Source organism: Genypterus blacodes, unplaced genomic scaffold (assembly GCF_046128005.1).
Source record: "Genypterus blacodes isolate CSIRO-AG114 ecotype Tasmania unplaced genomic scaffold, CSIRO-AGI_Gbla_v1 ptg000145l_1, whole genome shotgun sequence".
Taxonomy (NCBI): domain Eukaryota; kingdom Metazoa; phylum Chordata; class Actinopteri; order Ophidiiformes; family Ophidiidae; genus Genypterus; species Genypterus blacodes.
In genome coordinates this window covers 140,493-162,144 of record NW_027466947.1, presented here as the reverse complement: position 1 = coordinate 162,144, position 21,652 = coordinate 140,493, and the positions used below count along the sequence as shown (strand labels likewise).

The following is a 21,652-nucleotide window of genomic DNA, read 5'->3' as shown; positions in this document are numbered from 1 at the left end:
GAACATTTGTACAACAAATGAAAGCAATACCAACAACAGAAACGTTTTCCCAAAATAATCCTGCCCATTTTGACAAAAGCAGTGGAGTAAATGTTTTTTTGATGTGTATTGAAGTAAAAGTGTTTATCTGCAAAAATATTCTAAACACTTTGACATGTTCATGACAGGCAGCTATAGACTCATTTGCCTCATTGTCACACATAATTATAACACAGGATAGATGTTCTAGCCTCACCAGATCTGTGCCTGTCAGATCAGATGTTTCTTTGTGTGAAGATACCATGAAAGTGAGCCTGAACTGTGAGGGTGTGCCTCCTCATATTTAAGACGCCTATTCCTGTATAACCAACTCTGCATCATTGCAATGCAGGTATGCCATGTGTCAATAATATTTCATAGTTTACAATCACACTGTACTCCTTTGCTAGCACATTCCAGCATAGACCTGAATGGACATCTTGTTGTGTTAAACAGTTTAAACTACTTTGATTAATAATGGCATTAGTTAGTAAGTTAGTAAGGAAGTTGTGTCAGTGACTAAGCATTTACACGTTATTACTGAGGGACTCTGGCCAGCAGGTTTTGGGCTTTGGGTTTTTAAAATGTTGTTATTTAAGATACATTGTGTAAGTGTACCTACTAGTATTATTGTTACTATATTTTAAAGAGAGGTTCCAGAAATAATGTTTATTAATATATTATTATTATTATGTTATTGAAATATGTTTAAAATATATTTTAGCTTGTAAAACAAATTTATACAGCAGTCAGTGTGTGTGTGTGTGTGTGTGTGTGTGTGTGTGTGTGTGTGTGAGAGTGTGAGTGCGCTGGTTGGTATTTGATGCTTTTATTTCGAAACCCCAAACAGCGGAAACGCCTCTTCCCCGTGGCGCTGTGCTCAGACTCCTCACTGGGGTTCTGTCTCCATTCACTCACACACACTCACTCTCAGCAGGGAAAAGTTGTGAGTCAAAGCTGCTGATGCTGTGAGTCGCGCTGTCCAGGCTTCGTTTTTATTTTATTTTTCATCTCAGAACAGACTCGAGTGTGACGCTGCGTGTTTGCCCTCAGTGGGACCGAGGAGGAGACACACATTCCTGCAACTTCACCGCCTGTCGAGTTGGCAAAGGTAAAACCACAGCTAACGGCAGCTAGCGAGCTAACGGGCTCCGACTAGATTCAGAGCAGATTAACGCGATGCAAAGTCTAACTAGTCCGGGTTTAACGGCGATAACTCCGCTCGGCGCCGCGTAGCACCTCCAGCTAGAGTCTACTGCTCTGTGCAGCGACTCAAAGGCTCCTCTGTGTACTGCTCTGCTCTGTGTGCTGCTCTACGTGGCTCTGCCGGGATGAAAGCGGCTCTTTATGTTCCGCAGCGGTGAAGGTGAGACCGAGAGCAGACCTGAGCATAGACGGACCCATAGTTAGCAAACAACTCTAAATTAAGATGGAAAAGTCTAAGAGAATGTGTCTTTGTTACACTCGGGGGGCACTTTGGGGTAAATGCTGGAGAATGTGTGTGAATTATGCGACTATAAACGAGATAAATGTGTGTGTGTGTGTGTGATTTTGGCTAAGTGTTTCTGCATGTTATTAGATCATTAATTATGTTGAGAAATATAACATAAGTTTAAATTCAAACTTTGGAAAAGGTTCAGCATATTCTTAATGTCTGTGTGGACGTGTAGCTTATACTGATTTATGTGTGATGACAAATACTGGGTGATAATATAGGCTCATTATATTCGATATGATAGGTTATTGATGGGTTTGTCTCCCTGCTCTCCATGGGTGTTTACCTTATCAATTGTCTTTTCAGTTCCTTAATTATCTACAATCAACTTCCTTCTGTCTTTCCACATTCACCCGCCCATGACACACACTAAGCCGTGACACACACTTTCAGTAGCTGCCGTATGGATGAGGAATGCTGTTTAGATGTGTGATTCATTGATTTGTGTTGTTCTTGTAGATGTTTCAGATAAAGAGGGTCTGTTGTATCGGTGCTGGGTATGTTGGAGGCCCCACGTGTAGCGTGATCGCCCAGATGTGTCCTGAGATCACAGTGACTGTGGTGGACGTCAACGAGTCCAGAATCAAAGCCTGGAATTCCGACACTCTGCCCATATATGAGGTATGACACACACCGGAGCTGAAGGCACAGACGATGTGGTTCATGTCGTCACCTCTGGTATTAATTTGAGAGGGTGTGGCCCATCCTTCAACAATGATATTGATGAACACATTCTACACACTCATCTGACTATCCAAGAGTCAACCACCCTGAAAGACTTGTTGTTAAGCAACCATTTCTTAGTTGATGCCAAGAAAAAGAAGAGAGAGAATCACTGTAGGGTAATGAGTTCCAGATTGCTCGGTGTTGCAACTTCTCTGCATCAGCCGCAGCTGTCACTATGACATCATGAGTGACCCACACACACGTCTGGGGCTCCGATTACGCGTGGAACTGTGTGAGCCATGTTCTTCCTGTGCGTTTCTCAACTCCCTGTCTTTGTTTCCTCTTCTCTCCAGCCGGGTCTGAAAGAAGTGGTGGAATCATGCAGAGGGACAAACTTGTTTTTCTCTACAGACGTCGACACGGCCATTAGGGATGCTGACCTCGTCTTTATCTCTGTAAGTCCATTGGTCACCGCCTGCACATCTCACACTTCAGCTTTGTGACTTGGGGGGTGGAGGAGGGGTTGATGTCTTTTCATGTTTGACCTCCTCCACAGGTAAACACCCCCACCAAGACCTACGGCATGGGGAAGGGCCGTGCAGCTGATCTGAAGTTCATCGAGGCTTGTGCCCGGCGGATTGTGGAGGTGTCTGATGGCTACAAGATCGTGACAGAGAAGAGCACGGTGCCAGTGAGAGCGGCTGAGAGCATCAGACGGATATTTGATGCCAACACCAAACCCAGCCTCAACCTCCATGTGCGTGTAATCGAGTAAAGACAATCCCTATTTCCCTATAATCACAAAAGCCTGTTTCCCTCTAAGTTTCTGTCCCCGTTCCTCCCCTGTAGGTGCTGTCCAACCCCGAGTTTCTTGCGGAAGGTACGGCAGTGAAAGATCTGAAGGAACCAGACCGCGTCCTGATTGGTGGAGACGAGACGGCGGAAGGCCAGAGGGCAATCAGAGCGCTGTGTGCCGTCTACGAAAACTGGGTTCCCAAGGCACGCATCATCACCACCAACACATGGTCATCTGAGCTCTCAAAGCTGGTGAGTGTGTGTGTGTGTGTGTGTGTGTGTGTGTGTGTGTCTTGGATGTCCGATCATTTGTTCTGTAATAAGTATAAGCCAATATAACCAACATGTCTTGCTTGTGTAGGCAGCCAACGCTTTCCTGGCTCAGCGAATCAGCAGCATCAACAGCATCAGCGCTCTGTGCGAGGCCACGGGAGCCGACGTAGAGGAAGTGGCCAAGGCCATCGGCATGGACCAGAGGATAGGCAGCAAGTTCCTCAAAGCCAGCATCGGTGAGCGACGTGCTACGGCTTTAACGGAGCTTCTGTGCATCTTCATGACTCGATTCCATACAGATGACTTTCTCCTCTCCAGGTTTTGGTGGAAGCTGTTTCCAGAAGGACGTGCTGAACCTGGTGTATCTGTGTGAGGCCCTCAACCTGCCTGAGGTGGCCTCCTACTGGCAGCAGGTCAGACCTACAGCAAAGTGCAGAGTGTCCTTTTTCCTAAGGTTTCTTCTCGTGGCGTCTTTCACAGGACACATTTTAAATCTGTGTCGTTCCCTCAGGTGATAGATATGAATGAGTACCAGAGGCGGCGCTTTGCTTGCAGGATCATCGATTGCCTCTTCAACACCGTCACTGGCAAAAAGATCGCTCTGCTGGGCTTCTCCTTCAAGAAAGACACCGGCGACACAAGGTTAGCATGTGTGCTAGCAGCCACAGGAGCCCTTTGAACCCTCTGGCCTGTATCTTTCATAAACGCACAGTCATTCTCAGTCACGCAGCGATAGCCTCTCACCTCCTTTAGAGTTGTTTAATCTGAGCGCACGTGTGTGTGTTTGTGTTGCAACACCAGGGAGTCGTCCAGTATCTATATCTCCAAGTATTTGATGGACGAGGGAGCCAAGCTGTACATCTACGACCCAAAGGTGCTGAAGGAGCAAATCATTCATGACCTCTCACAGCCCAACATCTCAGAGGACAACCCCGAGAGAGGTGTGTGTGTGTGTGTGTGTGTGTGTGTGTGTGTGTGTGTGTGTGTGTGTGTGTGTGTGTGTGTGTGTGTGTGTGTGTGTGTGTGTGTGTGTGTGTGTGTGTGTGTGTGTGTGTGTGTGTGTGTGTGTGTGTGTGTGTGTGTGTGTGTGTGTGTGTGTGTGTGTGTGTGTGTGTGTCCGTTCTTGGATATGAATCCTTGTGAGGAACCTTCAAAGACTTGATTCTGTCCCGTGGTCCTTGTTAGTTTGTGATACTGAGCAGTAAATTCCTCTCTTCTACTCCTCTGAGTTTGATTAGAGAACATAGTCTGATAAGGTCTACAGTTATGGAACGTGTGCCCGTTACCTTGACATACCTGGAGAGCTCCATCACTCCTGGAGAGAAGATAACCTCACACTAATCGGATAGCTGAAGAGGAGTGATGAAGAGCCAGTAAAGCTCCAGTAGGTCAAAGTGTTTCCTGGTCATTTCTGTAGGTCATTTATGTCTGTACACCAAAGGAAGCTTAACAGATCTAGATTAAGGGTTATTTAGACGTGTAGTGGGAGTACGACGCCTCCAGTCCCTCTACAGACACACTCTCCTCACACTGGGTTTGTAGAATGCCCACGTTTACCTCTTAGTTACCTTTGTTTCCTCTGCAGTGTCGGAGCTGGTGACGGTGACCTCTGACCCTTATGATGCCTGCCAGAGTGCACACGCGCTGGTGATCTGCACGGAGTGGGACATGTTTAAGGTTGCACACATTTTGTACTATCCCCCCCCCAAAAAAAAGCTTAAATCTGAAAGGATAAAAGCCATGAAAGTTGTCAGATGTGGAGGTTAAATGTTAAAAGTCCCTCCCGTCTGAATCAATACAGGAACTGGACTATGAGAAGATCTACAAGAAGATGCTGAAGCCGGCCTTTATATTTGATGGTCGCAGAGTGCTGGATCACCTCCACGGTGACCTCCAGAACATCGGCTTCCAGGTGAGCAGATAGGCAGCCTCGTCGTCACGTTAAGCCTGAGTAACCACAGTAACGGCTGCTGTTTGGATTCTGATACTTTCCTGTCTTTTTATTGTCTGCAGATTGAGACCATTGGCAAAAAGGTGACATCCACACGTATCCCATACACCCCGGCTGCTTCTGGTCCTCGTGCCGTTGAACCTCCAACCAAGAAAGCCAAAGTCTAAATCAGCCCCACAACACACACACACACACACACAAACACACATTCCAGTCACCCCTTTTGCTGGTCAAACATTTAACACACAGCTCTTGCTGTTCCACGCTTGATGATCAAAAACGCCACACGGCCTCACTTGTTGCCTAACGGTGGGTTGAGCCTTTAGTCCCAAACTGTGATTAAGAACCTTTAGTTTGGAAGTCTTAAGTGGAAAATCATTCCAGACACAAACTCAGCATTAATCTGTTACATTGGCATGAATTAACCTTAAAGGATGCAGTCGGTGATCAATTTCTATGGAATACTCTGTTTGGATCTACTTTCTTACAGTATTTTACTATGTTATCAAGTTCATCAATTTTTATACTGTTTCTAAAATATTTTTATAAACTGACTGTGTGTTAATCAGTCTGTCTTCTCTGTCGCTGCTTACTAAATGGGCCAATGCAATAAAATGTGATGTGTGTCCTGAGTTTAAGCTCCTTATTTAACCAACCAGTTCAGAAAGAAATCTGCTATTTAATAAAAGAGAGAAACAAAAATTGGACTAACCTTTAATTGTACAACATTTTCAAACAACTCAGGGTCACAGTAAAAATAATTTAGCCTCCTACACCTGCATCACCCCCAATCAACATCAAAGAGCTCATAAACAGGTGAGGCTGCTGATAAAGGTCAGTGTGCCGTCCAGGGCCCCTGGGTGGGGCGGCTGGAGCAGGTGTGATATACGGGCCCCTCGGGTGCTAAACGGTGAATTATATCTGCTGCTGATGACTGCTGTCTCTTTTGTTAGTAGCCTGCAACAGACCTCAGACTGCTGTTTGTACTCTTTGATCTTCTGCACAGATCTTGTGTGATAGCAGAGCTCTGGGCTCCAGGAGAGGCAGAAGTCTGTCTGTTCTTGTCTCAACATGAAGCCATTATCACTTGTTCTATCACAATTTAAGTGTTGGACAGTGTGCAATTAGTAGTGTGGCTGTGCCGTGACATACGTTATGAAGCTTGAAGCCAGTTGTATTGTTCTTAATGCACAGACGGACTGAATATGGAGGACAGTCTGCAGGAGCCGCAGATGCTTTTCACTCTGTCACAGTCAGCTCTGCTTTTCTCTTTTTCAGCAGATTCTTCAGGAAAAATTCACCTGTGGAGAAAATGCTTAGAGTTAGAAAGGCTTCCCTGTTTATTCTACTTTTTTCTTTAAAGGAGCATTATGAATAGTCTTTAGTATTGACCTTAGCACTCTTTATTAAGTGGTCTAAGACTTTAAGATGTGTCTGCTTTAAACTGATTGTAAATGTAAGTGTAATTGCAGATGAACACAGCACTGTAGGAGACACAGGCTCTTTAGTAGCCTGTGCATTAGTAGACTGCACATTCTTGCGTCTCTCACCTGCTTTGTAGGAGGATCTCACCAGGGGCCCGCTGGCAGTGTAGATGAAGCCCATGTCGTTCCCAACCTTCTCCCAGTGTGCAAACCTCTCTGGAGTGACATATTCATCCACCTGCATAGACAAACACCAAAGTGGATATCAGATGGTCAGCTGTTCCCACAGGACCTTGAATTGTGGCTGTAGTAACTCATGCTCACCTTAAGGTGTCGTTTAGTTGGTTGCATGTACTGGCCCAGTGTTAAACAGTCCACTTCTGCCTCCCGCAGCTCTGCAACAACACCAGCAGTGTGTTCACCAAACAGTTGTACTGACCATCACATGTTGCGCGTGTGTGTGTGTGTGTGTGTGTGTGAGTATATACACACCAGTCAGGGTGTTGAGTATCTGTTGGTCCGTCTCTCCCAGCCCCAGCATGATGGAGGTCTTGGTGAGGACAGTGGGTTTGACTGTTTTAACGTGTTTGAGAACACTCAGTGATTGGTCTATGTTGGCTCTGGGGTCGCGCACGTGTCTGCAAACAACAATGTTAGCAAATTAAGAAACACAAAAGGTAAATACATGCAGAATATGTCGTACAATTACGTCATGTAATTGTCATGTATGTCAGTGAAAACAGGATGTGTTGGCGTTCTGCCTCTCTGAACTCACAGCAGGGAAATGGCTCCTTGTGCCCCCTGCTGGTCAGGATGGGTGTTGCCTGTGAATTACCGCTTTCTTCTGTCAGAGCTTCCTGACTCGTGTCCGATAAATGAATGGTATAACAAAAGTATACGAGTGTGTTGCAGCATATTATCCGTCTATGTCCAAGTTAAAATTCAGATTTCTGGTCTTATTATTTGACTTGATGATATGTGTATAATGTATGAAAACAAGGCAAAATGACTTAAAGATGGAAAGTGTATACACAGTCTTAAATCTATACCGTAGTCACTGTCTTCAGACACAGATATGATACAATTGGATTCATTTTCAGTCCAGAAACACAGAAAAAGCCCAGTTGTTTTGCTGTCAGACACAGAGGTCCCAGATTTCCGTCCATACCTTTGCAGCTCACGCACCGTCTCCACATTGTGGGCGTACACGTCCAGCCCTGACAGGGTGATCTTCTCTACGGCGGCCATGTCCCCACGGAAATCAGGGGTCAGGCATTCCACCATGATCTGAGAGTTCCTAGATGAAGGAAAAACATGAACCATTAGTTTCTTTGGTCAACATGTCGCACACAGGCCCAGTTCTAAGGGAGGGGTGTTTGCGTATTATGGCGTGAGAGTTTACGGTACCTTTCCTTCAGGTAGGAGACCGTTTTAGCAAAGTGCTCTGCTCCTCCATCAGCAATGTCTGCCAGAGAGGACAATGTAGAAATTTGTACACAAAGTCTAATGGTATCAGATTTTGTATTGGCTATGATGTAAAGCAGCACCCAGGGGGGTCGTGACCCTCTTACCATCTCTGTCAACTGAGGTGAGAACCACATAGTCCAGTCCCCAGGCAGCGATGGCCTTGGCTGTATTGTAGGGCTCGTCTGGGTCCAGAGGAGGGGGCCGGCGAGATGTCTTCACAGAGCAGAACCTGCACCCGCGGGTGCATGTGTCACCCATCAGCTGCACACAGAGACAGAGGGTGTGTCTTTACATGATCCTGTTAATGACTCATCTCATCTCTTATCATTAGTATATTCAACAGATATGTTAATGCATTGGTTCTTGTCAGTGGTTTCACTACAGTTTGGTTATCCAGGTGTTGTAGTTAGGGGCCGTCATCAAAGTGCAGTCCTTCAGGCAGAGGACATCAATATTTGTAGCATTAAAAAGTCAGTATTTTATTTTTTACTTTGTTGGCAGATAAATCATTAAGTCATACTTGCAATATATGTTTCAATAATCCAAATGACACATTTTCAACTGCTATGTGAAACTGTGTGTGTGTGTGTGTTATTAAAATGAGCAGCTGCACAGTGAGTCCGGAGCCTCACCATGATGGTGGCCGTAGCTGTAGCGTATTCTCCTCCTCCCCAACATTCCCCGATGTTGGGACATCGTGCTTCCTCGCAGACCTGACAACACACAGGACACACAAACACACCTCGAATACAACTGAACTGACATGGGATTTGAAAAGTGTGCTGCCAAGTAACACAGGAAGTATGAGGCTGCGTCGGCAACAAGCTGGAAGCCCTCAAATTAGGGGACAACACCAACAAACAGCACAGCCTGCACACACACAACTTACTGTGTGCAGGTTGAGGTCTCTCAGTGTGTTTTTCAGCTTGTTGAAGTTCTTCCCAATGGGGATCTCGGTCTTCAGCCATGGAGGAAGCCTCAGCCTGGAACACAACAACAGATCAATGAGCCAACAGGCTTCTTTCTCAAGGTGGCGCTGATTCAGCAGAGGAGTGAACTTTAATACAGCGTTCAATAAATAAAGAGAGCGGTCAGAAATTCATTTTCCGTACAACAAGGGCACTTTAGCCTGGCAGATAAGGCTTCTCCTGCTTAGTCTGCTCTTTGAACCCATACACTCACACACGGAGTCTGGGGAGACTTCACACACCTTTTATAACCGACATCCTCACGTTGTCACTCATATTCACCAGCACTGATGTGTCTGTAGTGTCTCTGCTGACGTACCTCTCTCCCTTCTGTCTCTTCAGGTTGCCTTTGTACTCTTCCCAGCCAGCTTTGTCTGACAGTTCCCCTGATATGAAGTCTTGTAGATCAGGCCCATCGTCACTCAGCAGCTCCTTCTTCTTGTCAGCCCGTATCGAGGAGGATTTGGACAGAGTCGTCAGATTTCGGGCATAAACCTGCAGAGGGGTGATCGGCTTCTTTACACATGACGTAACAAAACACGGAGGCAGCAAGCAGAAAGTCGAGCCCCCGTGACTTACATGAGAAGCTAGCCGTTAGCGCCTTAGCTTAGAAAGGAGAAGAATTAGTGAGTGAAGTACTTACACACGGGTTAGATCTTGGATTCAACCAGAGATTGTTGGCGGAAAAACGACCGGCAAAACAACAACTTTGTTTCAGCAGCGCCATGGTGGAAGCTTAATAAGCGAGGAGCGTCATTGAGGACTGCTACGTACAACAACATAAATATCGACGAGCGACTGCTTTGGTCTGATACAGGAACGGCAAAAGCTATAACACAACCGCAAAAATGTCTGCGTATGTTTTAAAAGTATGCATCATTATTATTTTTTTGATGTAAAATAAATGTATATCATTGTTATTGAGTTACACAACTACGCTCCACACAATTTAGCTTTTGAAAGTCACATATCTGGGATCGTTTAGTTCTGCCTGATGACGGCACGCACGCTCAGTACAATTACGTCGTGACGTCCTTCCTTCCTCCTTTCCTCTGCTACCGGCGAGGTGAGGATACACAAAAATGTCCATCGGTGCCTTTATCTAACTCCATCCGAGTCTATTTAGATAGACCGAGGTTTCATTTTACACTGTCCAACTCGGACATCATTTCGTTTCCAAACCCTTGCTGTATTTTCTGCTTATTGTACGTGTTTAATCAGATATGATCGTTGTAGTCCATTGATTCCTCCGTCGCAGGCCTGTCTGAGCTCAGGGCCGCGGCGGGATCACTCGTTATTAAAGATGTCGCATTCGCCTGCTCTCGGTTTCAACTACAGGCTCACTAACTGTTTGTCTCAGTTTATAATATTGAAATGCCAGTTTGTCTCAATGGAAGCGTGGGAACTTTCCACCAATGCTATCCTTCAGTTAGCAGTGGCGCTAGCTGATGTGCCGCTGTGTGAATGTGTGTAGTGACTGGCGCAACAATCCAGAGCAGTCTTCTTTTTAACTTAAGTTAAATATAAACGAAAGAAACCTGTACAGCTGTAATGTTAACCGTCGCCCTTAAGGTGCCAGGGCTCTGCACTTAAGTTGTCGGCTGCATTAGCCGCTGCTGTTAGCTGCAATGGAAACGTAGCAAACTTTAAAGCTCTATTCACTCTTCATCACTACAGAATGAAGACCATTCTCAGCAGTCAGACCGTCGACATCCCCGACAAAGGTAAGAGTCTCCCGCCACCAGCTAAACCCTCGAAATGGACGTATTCTCTTCCTATTTTCCCTACTAATCGCCCGTTTGTCCCTTCCTACACAGTCGAGGTGAGGCTGAAGGGACGGACAGTGACCGTCAAAGGGCCCCGTGGCAAACTCGTCAGGGAGTTCAACCACATCAACCTGGAGCTCTGCCTGCTGGGCAAGAAGTCCAAGAAGGTAAACAACAGAAGCTACTGTGATTAAGTCAAGTCAGGGCCGTTGAGATGTTATGTTAGTGCAGCTACGAGGCCATGTGTGGGTCTGAGGTGCAACATGGAGGGGCCAGAATCTGCTGTGTTCTGTTTGGATCATAGACATTATGACCACACTTCAACGTTAGATGTGATGTTGGCCTGATTGTTGATTTTAAACGTCCCGGTGCTCTGTGGTTAGTCAGGATTGTAACATTGTGCAGAGTAAAGCACATATTAGATCTTCAAACTCCTTGTAAACTCCATCATTAGTTTGAAGTTGGCATTGCTTTCCTCCAACACATCCACCTAATGTTTGTCAAGTTTATTTAGTCAGTCATCTAATCGCCCTTTGTCTTAATTTCCCTGCTGCTTCCCTTGCATGCACGCTTGCTGTATTAAGCATCATGGAATGCAAACAACCTATATATTCTGTCCCCATGCATCTTATGTGCTGTTAATGTGGTTGTAGCTTCTGTGTCAAGCAAGTCTAAATCTTGTATTAAGTTAAGCCAACTGTTGTCTTCCTCAGCTGCGTGTGGATAAATGGTGGGGTAACAGGAAGGAACTGGCCACGGTCCGCACCATTTGCAGCCATGTCCAGAACATGATCAAGGGAGTCACTTTGGTAAGGTCACAGTCTAACTCTCCTGATTGATGTTATCCTTACAAATCAGTGATGGATTTAATAATATTGATATCCGTTTGACTTGATGCTGTACTCTGCTTCCCTATTTTGGCTCTAGTGTTTCACAGCTGTGGTGATTTCTACTGTGTAGCCATGTGGCTTCATTGTCCGAGGTGTTTGTGTTCCCTATTGTGCGTCAGGCTCAATGTCTCCCCTTTCTGGCCACAGGGTTTCCGGTACAAGATGCGTTCTGTGTACGCCCATTTCCCCATTAACGTTGTCATCCAGGAGGCTGGAAGTTTGGTGGAGATCAGGAACTTCCTGGGAGAGAAGTACATCCGCCGCGTCCGTATGAGGGGAGGTGAGTCTGCGAGTCATGTTGGAAATATTACAACTGCAAGTGAAAAGCCCAACAAAGCTGAACGTCTGAATGTTCTGTTAGATCCAAGTTTTTAATGTTACATCTGAGGTGGTGAATGTAAATGTTCCTAACTAATGGTAAACATTAGTTAAAATGCTGAATGTTTTCTAATTTCCCTCTCTATTTTCCGTCCTGAGTGATTGTTCTCTCTCTTCTCTCTCCAGGTGTGAACTGTATGCTCTCAGCAGCCCAGAAAGACGAGCTGGTGCTGGAGGGTAACGACATTGAGCTTGTGTCAAATTCAGGTATGTTTGTTCATCTCACAGCAGAGCGTGTTTTATATATATATAGATTATAATGTGGAACACTGCCACACGTCTGGGTGGTCCTGTATGTATTTATTATTTCCATTGTCGTTTGGTCAAGAGGTTACACTTTCTTTAATAAAAGGATTGTTTGCCTCAAGATCTGACATTGATGTTCTGTCTGGAAAAAAATAGACTGAGTATCATGAGACGGGATCCACGTTATGAACCTGCTGTCCCTCAGTTCTTCAAGCATCAAACACTGAACATTTAGTTTTCCACATAGGTTAGTAGTAGGCAGTCAAACTCTTTGGTATCTCAAAGTAACCTTTTTAAAAAAATTGTTGAATCTGTGGTTCCTTGTTGAGGACTGATCAGATTGAGGTTCAACTTGATGGCACAAGCAACTTGAATGCTCTTGATATCGCGTTGATATCCAGACTGTTAACATTTTTAGCATAAGAAATCTGGCCCTGTGCATCCAGACGTTCTGCCGTTTGTGTCCTTCAGTGCCTCGTTACCATAGAGCCCTTTACTGTCTGAACCTCCCATCTCACCTGCTTCGTGTGTGTTCTCTCCTCCAGCCGCTCTGATCCAGCAGGCCACCACAGTCAAAAATAAGGATATCAGAAAATTCTTGGATGGTATTTATGTGTCTGAGAAGGGAACCGTAGTGGACGCGGATAAGTAAAATCTACAGCGACACAACAGGTGAGAACACGTGACCCCCTCTGGCCTACAGGGGGAGCTGTTTATTTACATTGGTCATTAGTTTATCTTCCTTTACTCTCCCAGAGATCTTAACAAATCCAATCATGCAAACGAGAGGCTTTATATACTAATATGAGATTTGCTTTATAGCAGTATGTTTCAACAGTCAGTCTTTGTATGAGATGTTTCATACCAACAGTTCCATTCAGCATGCAGTTATTCTCTGAAACACCTTTTAACTGTAATAATTAAATGATAGAATGCATTTTGGTTGACCTTGATGTTGCATGGTCCGTTCCTGCTCTCACGCTGTGTTCTGACTCTTTCCAGCGGCTTTGATCCAGCACACCACCAGTTTCTGGAGAGCATCTACGTCTGAGAGAAGACCCGAGGAAGAAGTAGATGCAGAATAAACCCCCAAGCTCTGTTATGACAAAATAAAGTTTACCCTGTTTTCCACATAAAATGCTCTCTGCTTGTTTTTTCACCAATCTGCCTCGATCAGGACAGAATGGTGCAACCATGAACACAAGACATGAGCACATCTGCTACCTGCTGCATGCTTGTGTCTTAGCCACACAGCTGAACAAGCAGCGGCACTCCATTCATGTACATCTGAACCACAAACATGAGTCGAGGCAAAGCCGAACCTGAGACGAGCCATGAGTCTGATTCTATGCTCACTTCACTAAAGCAAGACTGAGACAATACGTAACATGAACCTAAAACAGATCTATAAATATCAGTTAAATACAAGGAAGATTTAACTTGGAGTTGATTAGCTAAGCAGCAGTTGGAGGGCCTGAGCTGAGGCCCAGTGGAGTCTGCAGCTCATCGCTAACTCACTGCTCAATCTCCATCTTCAGCTGCTGCATCATCCCACCACACGTCTCTACTTGTTCTCTGACAAGAGCTGAGCTGATTGTGTAGGTAGCGCCCCCTGTGGTCAGATAGGAGAGCCGCACCGGCATGTGGCGTTCAATGACAATGAGCCTGGAAGGTTTGGTTCAATCACACACACATCAGCCACTGTGGCCTGCACACACTTTAGTACAACACAGTGCAGTGTAATGGAGTTGTGAATTGGCAATTTTATGGAACATTTAATGAATTTCTCGATTAATTTGAACGTTTTTATAGAAGCTGAATTATCCTGAAAGTATGAAACATTTAAGGACGAAAAAGAGGAAAGAAATGTGTATAAAAAAATAAACAAGAATTAAAGACTGAAAACTACATGTAGTTCTTTGTAGTTTTAAAATGTTTTGTTCAATAAATCAGAGCGGTCAATCGGGCGGGCATGTGTGTGTGTACGCCATATGCAAACGCATGTACGTCATCTTCAAGCGACGGCAGAACGTAGCTTGGCGCCAAGCTGCAGCTGGATGCTCGCTTGTCAAGAGACTTCAATCTGGTCAAACTCCGCGGGACCGAGCCGGTAATGATGGTACGTGACCGGATCACACACTCCTGCACTCACCGCGTCCACCGCCGCTTTGCTCTGCGTGTTTCCGGATCAGAGCCGTTATTACGCAGTTAGCCGCTAAAGAGGATCGGCTTGTTTACCTTTGAATAGTTATTAGTTGGTTGATAAACAATGTTCATAAAGTTAAACGTTAAAGTCCAGATCCGCTCTGCGTTAGCAACGTGGAAATTTTACGTCAGGAAGTGAAAGAAGTGACTTAAAAACACGATCTGTGTGTGTCTGTGTGTGTCTCAGGACATTAGGCGGTTCTTTGTGCCGTCGGTATCGAAGCCTGTGGTGCAGAAAGCAGCCCAAAATGGAAGCATCAGCCCAGAGGAGGAGAAGAAGAAGAAGGAGAAGCCTCTCTCTTCAGAAGAGGACCTAAAGAAGAAGAAAAAACAATCTCCTAAGGCATGAGAATGATGTCATCCTTGTCCTCCTTGTGTTTGTTTGAGACACTTCAGTCTGGAATATAATCTTATCTTGTTTATACTATGTTACTATGATTAAAGAGTGTGGAGCATGGTTAGAAAAAGATAATAATAGATAATAAATCAGTCAATGAAGTGAGAACCTGTTGAATAAATTGACGAATGAAGTCAACATGCAGTGAAATTGTGATGTCATTGTGTTGATTAGTTCCTGTTCACTCTGTTACCCCTTATCTGTTTGTTGTTGCTTCAGGCCACAAGCCCCAAATCAGAGGAGAAACACAAAGACAAGGAGAAGAAACGCAAGAAGCGAGCCGTCATTGAATCAGGTTAGTGTGACGCTGCTGTCCATCATGCCGTCCTGTGATGAAGGAACCAAAACGTCTCTTTGGTGTCCATTGTCTTCACCTTCGCTCTCGGTCTGAACAGATTCTGAGGATGAGCTGGAGAAGAAGACGAAGAAGTCGCCCAAAGAGAAACCGAAGAGCACCAAGGCAGAGCCGCCACCCAAAAAGGACCCTGTGCAATACGTCTCTGAAACAGGTGAGACACACACACACACACCTACCTGTCTGTTTGTCCAAATATGGAGGAAGCTGCAGGCGTGGATTCTGGAGCTCTTGTGTCTCTGTTTGCTTCCAGACTCGGACAGCGACAACTTTACGTCCTTGAAGCAAACCGTCAAACCCAAACAGAATGGCAGCAACAGAGAGAAGACCGGGCCCAGGACCAGAGCGGGGGGGAAGTCTCCTAGCGTCAAGTCCCCCCCTGTCAAGTCCTCCCCTGTCAAGTCCCCCCCTGTTAAGTCCCCCCCTGTCAAGTCCCCCCCTGTTAAGTCCCCCCCTGTCAAATCCCCCCCTGTCCCTGTCACCCCAAAGTCGGCCCCGCCCCCCCAGCCCAAACGCACCCCCACCTCCGTGCTGGACTACTTTGGCGGTGGGAACGTCCAGCGCTCGGATAAGAAGCTGGTGGCCAGCACCAAGAGGAAGGCTGTGAGTACTCCAGCTCCTCTTCATCGCTGCTTTACTCTCTCACTTGTGTCCGTTCTTCATCCTTTTTTTAGTCCCGGTTTAAATCAAATCAAGACCCAAAGAGACAAACACCAGCATAAACATGTAACTGTGAGTGTTTGTACCTCTGGACACTTTATAATACAAACCGTCCACTCAGCCAACACAGGACCCAGATGACCTCACCACTGATGAAGACATCGCCCGACAGCTGCAGATGGACGAGGACATGGAGGTGAGCGGAGCCTCAGCTGCACTTCTCGACGGGAAACATTTCAATCCTTCTCCTTCCCTAATCTCCCTCTCTGATTCTGACATTCCTCAGCTGGAGAAGCAGATCCACGATGATGAAGAGTTTGCCAGAACGCTGGACATGTTGGACAAGGAGCCACATGCCAAGAAGGTGAAGTAACCTCGAGCCCGTTCTTCATCATGTGAGCTCTGTTGTCACCCATGATTGTTAAACATTTGCTGTGAATCCTCATCCAGGCTCGTAAAGACTCGGGTGAGAAACACGGAGCGACGGCCAGGAGCACAAGCGGCCCGACGAAGAGCGACGAGGTGGACGACGTCATCAGTCCGACTCCCAAGAAGAAACCCGCTCCGGTCAAAGCCAGCTCCAAACTGGCCATGATGAAGAAAAAGGATGAGGAGAAGCAGGAAGGAGCCAAGAGTCAAACCTCCACCACGCCCACAAAAATGAAAATCTCACCCAAAAAGGAGCCGCTGACGCCATCAGACAGGAAGTTCACACCCAGAACAAGAAGTGTTGCCACGCCAACCACATCGACTGCAGTCAAAACGTCACCCATCAAAGCAGAGGTGAGCCGGTGGGACGCTTCACCCCTCTGACCTGCACGTCGTCTCTGTGATGGGGAAACAAACGTCTTCTGTTCTGTCTCTCCCCCCGACCACAGAGTGCGAGCACGAGTCCCGAGGACGCAGAGAAGAAGAAAGTCAACTCTGCCGCCTTCAGGAACTTCCTGAACAGAGATGGACCGCGAGCTCTGGGCTCCAAGGAGATCCCCACGGTAATGCTCTTACCTGCGGCTGTACAAAAAGAAACAAAATTGCCTTTGAGCAAGGCACCTTACAATAGCTGATCTTCGTTTGTGTGTGTTTTCCAGGGAGCAGACAACTGTTTGGAGGGGTGTGTGTTTGTGCTGACGGGCGTCCTGGAGTCCATGGAGCGAGACGACGCCAAGACCCTCATCGAACGTTATGGAGGCAAGGTGACGGGCAACATCAGTAAGAAGACCACGTACATGGTGCAGGGCCGGGACAGCGGTGTCTCAAAGCTGGACAAGGTGACCATCTCTCTGTTTACATGCTTCAACCGCGACGTCACAGTACTGCAGCATTCAGCCGTCATCCTCTGGTTGAAGAACAGCAGGCGGAGGTGGATGAAGATGTTTACCTGCTTAAGTTACGTGTGTTTTATTTTGATAGGCGCTGAGTTTAGGTACCAAGATCCTGGATGAGGACGGCCTGTTGGAGCTGATCAGAACTAAACCAGGGAAGAAGTCCAAGTACGAGGTCGCTGCAGAGGCTGAGGTCAGCGCTCTCATATCAGTGTGTCGTGCACTTTGAACCGGAGATGTTTGGAATGGCTAGAAATGTTGTGAGTTTGAATTTAGTTTTGATCTGTGGCATCTCTGGGTCGATCAGAACAAGGGGTCAAAGAGCCGAACCCCCAGCAGCCAGCCCTCAAAGACCTCACCCAGGGGCCGGAAGGTCTCCCCCTCTATGGGGAACTCCAGGTCCCCTCACACCCCGAGCCCCTCCAAGACCGGCCAGACCCGAGGCCGAGGTGCCGGGGCCAAAGACGACTCCACCCCGCCCGGCCGAGGCTCGGCCCCAAAGGTGCGGAGGGGGCTGGGCCTGTCCTCCTCCTCGCCGTCTTCGCCCTCGGTGGCCGGACAGGAGGCCAGTCTGCTGTGGGTGGATAAGTACCGCCCCCGCTCTCTGAAGACCGTGATTGGCCAGCAGGGAGAGCAGAGCTGCGCCAATAAGCTGCTGCGCTGGCTGCAGAACTGGAACAAGCACCACAGCGGAGGATCTGCCGCCAAACCAGCAGGTACCAGAGTCCAGATACCATCCAGGACGCCACGTTCGCTGTGTGTGTGTGAGTGAAGGAGGACTGAGTGTGTGTCTGTTGCTGTGCAGCTGCCAGGTTTGGCAAGTTTGGTGGAGGAAGAGACGACGGATCGACGTTCAAAGCCGCGCTGCTCTCTGGACCTCCAGGGGTGGGGAAGACCACCACAGCTGCCCTGGTCTGCGAGGTCAGACACACACACACACATGCACACACCTGTTTGTTGTTGTTGTTGCTGCATTTTTGTTGTGCGTGAGGACATTGTCTAAGAAGTGTGTGTGTGTGTGTGTGTGTGTGTGTGTGTGTGTGTGTGTGTGTGTGTGTGTGTGTGTGTGTGTGTGTGTGTGTGTGTGTGTGTGTGTGTGTGTGTGTGTGTGTGTGTGTGTGTGTGTGTGTGTGTGTGTGTGTGTGTGTGTGTGTGTGTGTGTGTGCGCGCGTAGGAGTTGGGCTTCAGCTACGTGGAGATGAACGCCAGCAGCACTCGCAGTAAGAACAGCCTGAAGGAGGTCGTGGCCGAGTCTCTGAACAACACGAGCATCGAGGGATTCTATAGAGGTGCAGCCGCCGTCTCACCGCCATGACTCATTCAAATGGACCAGAAAGATATCCAAATGTAGAGAAATACGTGTGTGTGTGTGTGTGTGTGTGTGTGTGTGTGTGTGTGTGTGTGTGTGTGTGTGTGTAGGCACGTCTCAGACAGTGAGCAGTAAACACGTCCTGATCATGGATGAGGTGGACGGCATGGCTGGAAATGAAGACAGAGGAGGAATTCAGGTCGACCACAACATACATGGATCCATTTTGCGTCGTCGCCTGTGTTTCCTTTCCTCATGCTGACCTCTGACCTTTTGTTTATCGTAGGAGATGATCGGCCTGATCAGGAATTCCAAGATTCCCATCATCTGCATGTGCAACGACCGCAACCACCAGAAGATCAGATCCCTGGCCAACTACTGCTTTGATCTGCGCTTCCAGAGACCACGAGTGGAGCAGATCAAGGTACACACACACACACACACACACACACACACACACACACACACACACACACACCTGACAGAAGCTTCATGGATTAGTGGAGGAGAAATCTGGGGGTCAAAGGTTTAAATTGCTCCTCTATTCCCCCATTTTCAGGGAGCCATGATGTCTCTGGCCTTTAAGGAGGGACTGAAGATTCCCCCACCAGCCCTCAACGAAATCATCTTGGCGTCCAATCAAGATGTGCGACAGGTAAAGTAGAGCAAGTGTAAACAAAGTGAAGTCATACAGGGAAAGAGGCCCAGAGACGCCTGAACCTTCCTCTTCTTCCTCCTCCTCTTCTCTCCAGGTGATCCACAACCTGAGCATGTGGTCGGCCAAGGATAAGGTGATGACGTACGACCAGTGTAAGTCGGACGCGGCCAGAGCGCGTAAGGACACCAAGCTAGGACCCTTCGACGTGTGCAGGAAGGTGTTTGCCTCTGGCGAGGAGACGAGGAGCATGAGCTTCATCGACAAGTCCGACCTCTTCTTCCATGACTACTCGCTAGCGCCGCTCTTTGTCCAAGAGAACTACCTGCATGTGCGACCTGCTGCTGCCAGGTGAACGCACACACACACACACGCACGCACACACACACACACACACACACACACACACACACACACACACACACACACACACACACACACACACACACACACACACACACACACACACACACACACACACACACACACACACACACACACACACACACACACACACACACGTTGGACATAAATAATGTCTCTCTCTCTCTCTCTCTCTCTCTCTCTCTCTCTCTCTCTCTCTGTCTCTCTCTCTGTCTCTGTCTCTCTGTCAGTGGGGATCTGAAGTCTCATCTGGTTTTGCTCAGTAAGACGGCCGACTCCATCAGTGACGGGGACCTGGTGGACAGACAGATCCGATCTCGGCAGAACTGGTCACTGCTGCCCACCCAGGTCTCTCTCTCTCTCTCACACACACACACACACACACACACACACTGGGTTCATTGTTATTCCTTACGAGAGATAAAGACAGAGCCAAAGTTATACACTCGGGTACACACACCTGTCTGTGTACATTGCATTCAGCTAAACTCTGTGTGTCTGTCTGTCTGTGTGTGTGTGTGTGTGTGTGTGCTTTAGGCGGTCTATGCCAGCGTGTTGCCAGGCGAGCTCATGCGTGGTTACATGAGTCAGTTCCCCACCTTCCCCAGCTGGCTCGGTAAAAACTCCTCAGCCAACAAACACTCTCGCATCCTGCAGGAGCTGTCGTCACACATGAGCCTCAGGTGAGCAGGACATCCGCCCCGCCCACACACACACACACACCGGCCCCAAAACCACAGCAGGATTGTGGGTAACGGTTTGGTTCTCTCCTCCCTGCAGGACGCTGAGCAGCAGGCAGGCTGTGAACCAGGACTACCTGCCCTACCTGAGCCAGGCCCTGCTGAGCCCCCTGCAGAGACTCGGGGCGGAGGGAGCCGGCCAGGCCGTGCGGCTGCTGGACGACTACCAGCTCATCAGGGAGGACGTGGACGGCATGATGGAAATCAGCGTCTGGGGAGGACAACCTGACCCCTACTCCAAACTGGACTCTAAGGTCAGCTGGGGACTGAGAGGACGGAAATGTAAACAATGATTGAAGCCAAGACACATCTGCCTTTAAAACATCGACTACTCAGAATATGAAGTGGAACTGTGGACCTTTTGAGGGCTTTGTGTGTGTTTCTTTGTGTGTCTGGTCCTGGTCAGATGCGCTGAGTCGTCACATTGTGTCGTTCCGTCTCCCTGCAGGTGAAGGCTGCGTTCACGCGTGCGTACAACCGGGAGGCTCACCTGACGCCGTACTCGCTGCAAATTATCAAGAAGGGCCGGCGCGGAGGCGGAGCCGAGTCTGAGCTGGGAGGGGAGGAGGCGGAGCAGCGAGGCAACCAGCAGTCGGAGGAGGAAGAGGAGGAAGGCGTCAAAGCCGACGCCATGATCAAAGTAAGAACGGCGTGTGTGTTCTCAGCTGAACTGCACGTCTCACTCTTTGATCCTACTAGCTCACTAATGCGTTTGATGCATTTCTTCTGCTCCGTCTCATCTGTGTCCTGTTCCTCCTACACAGCAGAAAAAGGCCAGAGCCACCAAGGAGCCCAAGAAGGAGAAGACGGAGGATTCCGGCAAAGGCAAAGGGAAGGGAAAGGGAAAGGGCAAGGCTAAGAAATGAGCCCCCCCACCCCCCCCCTGCAGAGAGTCTAACACTCTCTGCACCGCTTCTTCAGGTTTGCAATAAACCTTTAACAAACGTTGAGTAGGAAAAGTCCCACAGTCCTCTCTCTCTCTCTCGTTCTCTCTCGTTCTCTCTCTCTCATAGATCCTCTGTCTATTACACTGTTGCTGTACTGAGCGAATGAAGCGACCTCTGCCTGGCTCCTATCATGTAAACACTCCAATGAATTCCACCTGAACAGGACTTTATATTTCCAGCGGCTGTTACATACTGTGCAGTTTGTCTGTGACTCTGTCTGCTGATTGTTTACATTCATACAGATGTGCACTCTGACCACATCTGGACCATCTAACACTTCCTGTAAATGAAGATTTTGTAAAGATTTCATGAGTATAAATAGAGAAATGTCACTCCTGAGT

The 21,652-nt window shown here is 47.6% G+C and overlaps 4 protein-coding genes across 4 annotated transcripts; 3 read left to right on the top strand and 1 right to left on the bottom strand.

Annotated features, from left to right (window-relative positions):
• Window positions 1-878: 878 nt before the first annotated feature.
• On the top strand, window positions 879-5,830 carry ugdh (UDP-glucose 6-dehydrogenase). Its single transcript, XM_076165465.1, has 12 exons — window positions 879-1,129; window positions 1,973-2,134; window positions 2,533-2,634; window positions 2,736-2,936; window positions 3,029-3,226; window positions 3,336-3,483; window positions 3,566-3,660; window positions 3,759-3,889; window positions 4,049-4,188; window positions 4,833-4,924; window positions 5,049-5,159; window positions 5,261-5,830. Exons 2-12 carry the CDS (start codon window positions 1,973-1,975, stop codon window positions 5,363-5,365), a joined length of 1,485 nt encoding a protein of 494 aa, XP_076021580.1. The 5' UTR covers window positions 879-1,129; the 3' UTR covers window positions 5,366-5,830.
• Window positions 5,831-5,896: 66 nt separating this feature from the next.
• lias (lipoic acid synthetase) lies at window positions 5,897-9,855 on the bottom strand. The gene is made up of 11 exons (XM_076165452.1): window positions 9,701-9,855; window positions 9,377-9,552; window positions 8,979-9,072; window positions 8,722-8,802; window positions 8,194-8,350; window positions 8,030-8,087; window positions 7,791-7,919; window positions 7,115-7,260; window positions 6,947-7,017; window positions 6,749-6,860; window positions 5,897-6,499 (listed from the first exon to the last, which is right to left on the bottom strand). The coding sequence occupies exons 1-11, from the start codon at window positions 9,782-9,784 to the stop codon at window positions 6,438-6,440; spliced, it is 1,170 nt and encodes a 389-aa protein (XP_076021567.1). The 5' UTR covers window positions 9,785-9,855; the 3' UTR covers window positions 5,897-6,437.
• Window positions 9,856-10,628: 773 nt separating this feature from the next.
• Window positions 10,629-13,475, top strand: rpl9 (ribosomal protein L9). The gene is made up of 7 exons (XM_076165453.1): window positions 10,629-10,781; window positions 10,875-10,990; window positions 11,537-11,632; window positions 11,861-11,993; window positions 12,218-12,298; window positions 12,883-13,009; window positions 13,340-13,475. Exons 1-6 carry the CDS (start codon window positions 10,736-10,738, stop codon window positions 12,987-12,989), a joined length of 579 nt encoding a protein of 192 aa, XP_076021568.1. The 5' UTR covers window positions 10,629-10,735; the 3' UTR covers window positions 12,990-13,009; window positions 13,340-13,475.
• An 875-nt stretch (window positions 13,476-14,350) lies between these two features.
• rfc1 (replication factor C (activator 1) 1) lies at window positions 14,351-21,643 on the top strand. Its single transcript, XM_076165462.1, has 23 exons — window positions 14,351-14,456; window positions 14,730-14,885; window positions 15,159-15,234; window positions 15,335-15,448; window positions 15,548-15,897; window positions 16,076-16,150; window positions 16,241-16,318; window positions 16,405-16,737; window positions 16,833-16,946; window positions 17,043-17,222; window positions 17,365-17,469; window positions 17,584-17,992; window positions 18,082-18,197; window positions 18,451-18,565; window positions 18,696-18,784; window positions 18,872-19,009; window positions 19,145-19,240; window positions 19,338-19,591; window positions 19,855-19,972; window positions 20,162-20,307; window positions 20,405-20,618; window positions 20,813-21,004; window positions 21,129-21,643. Exons 1-23 carry the CDS (start codon window positions 14,451-14,453, stop codon window positions 21,228-21,230), a joined length of 3,576 nt encoding a protein of 1,191 aa, XP_076021577.1. The 5' UTR covers window positions 14,351-14,450; the 3' UTR covers window positions 21,231-21,643.
• The last annotated feature ends 9 nt before the right edge of the window (window positions 21,644-21,652 follow it).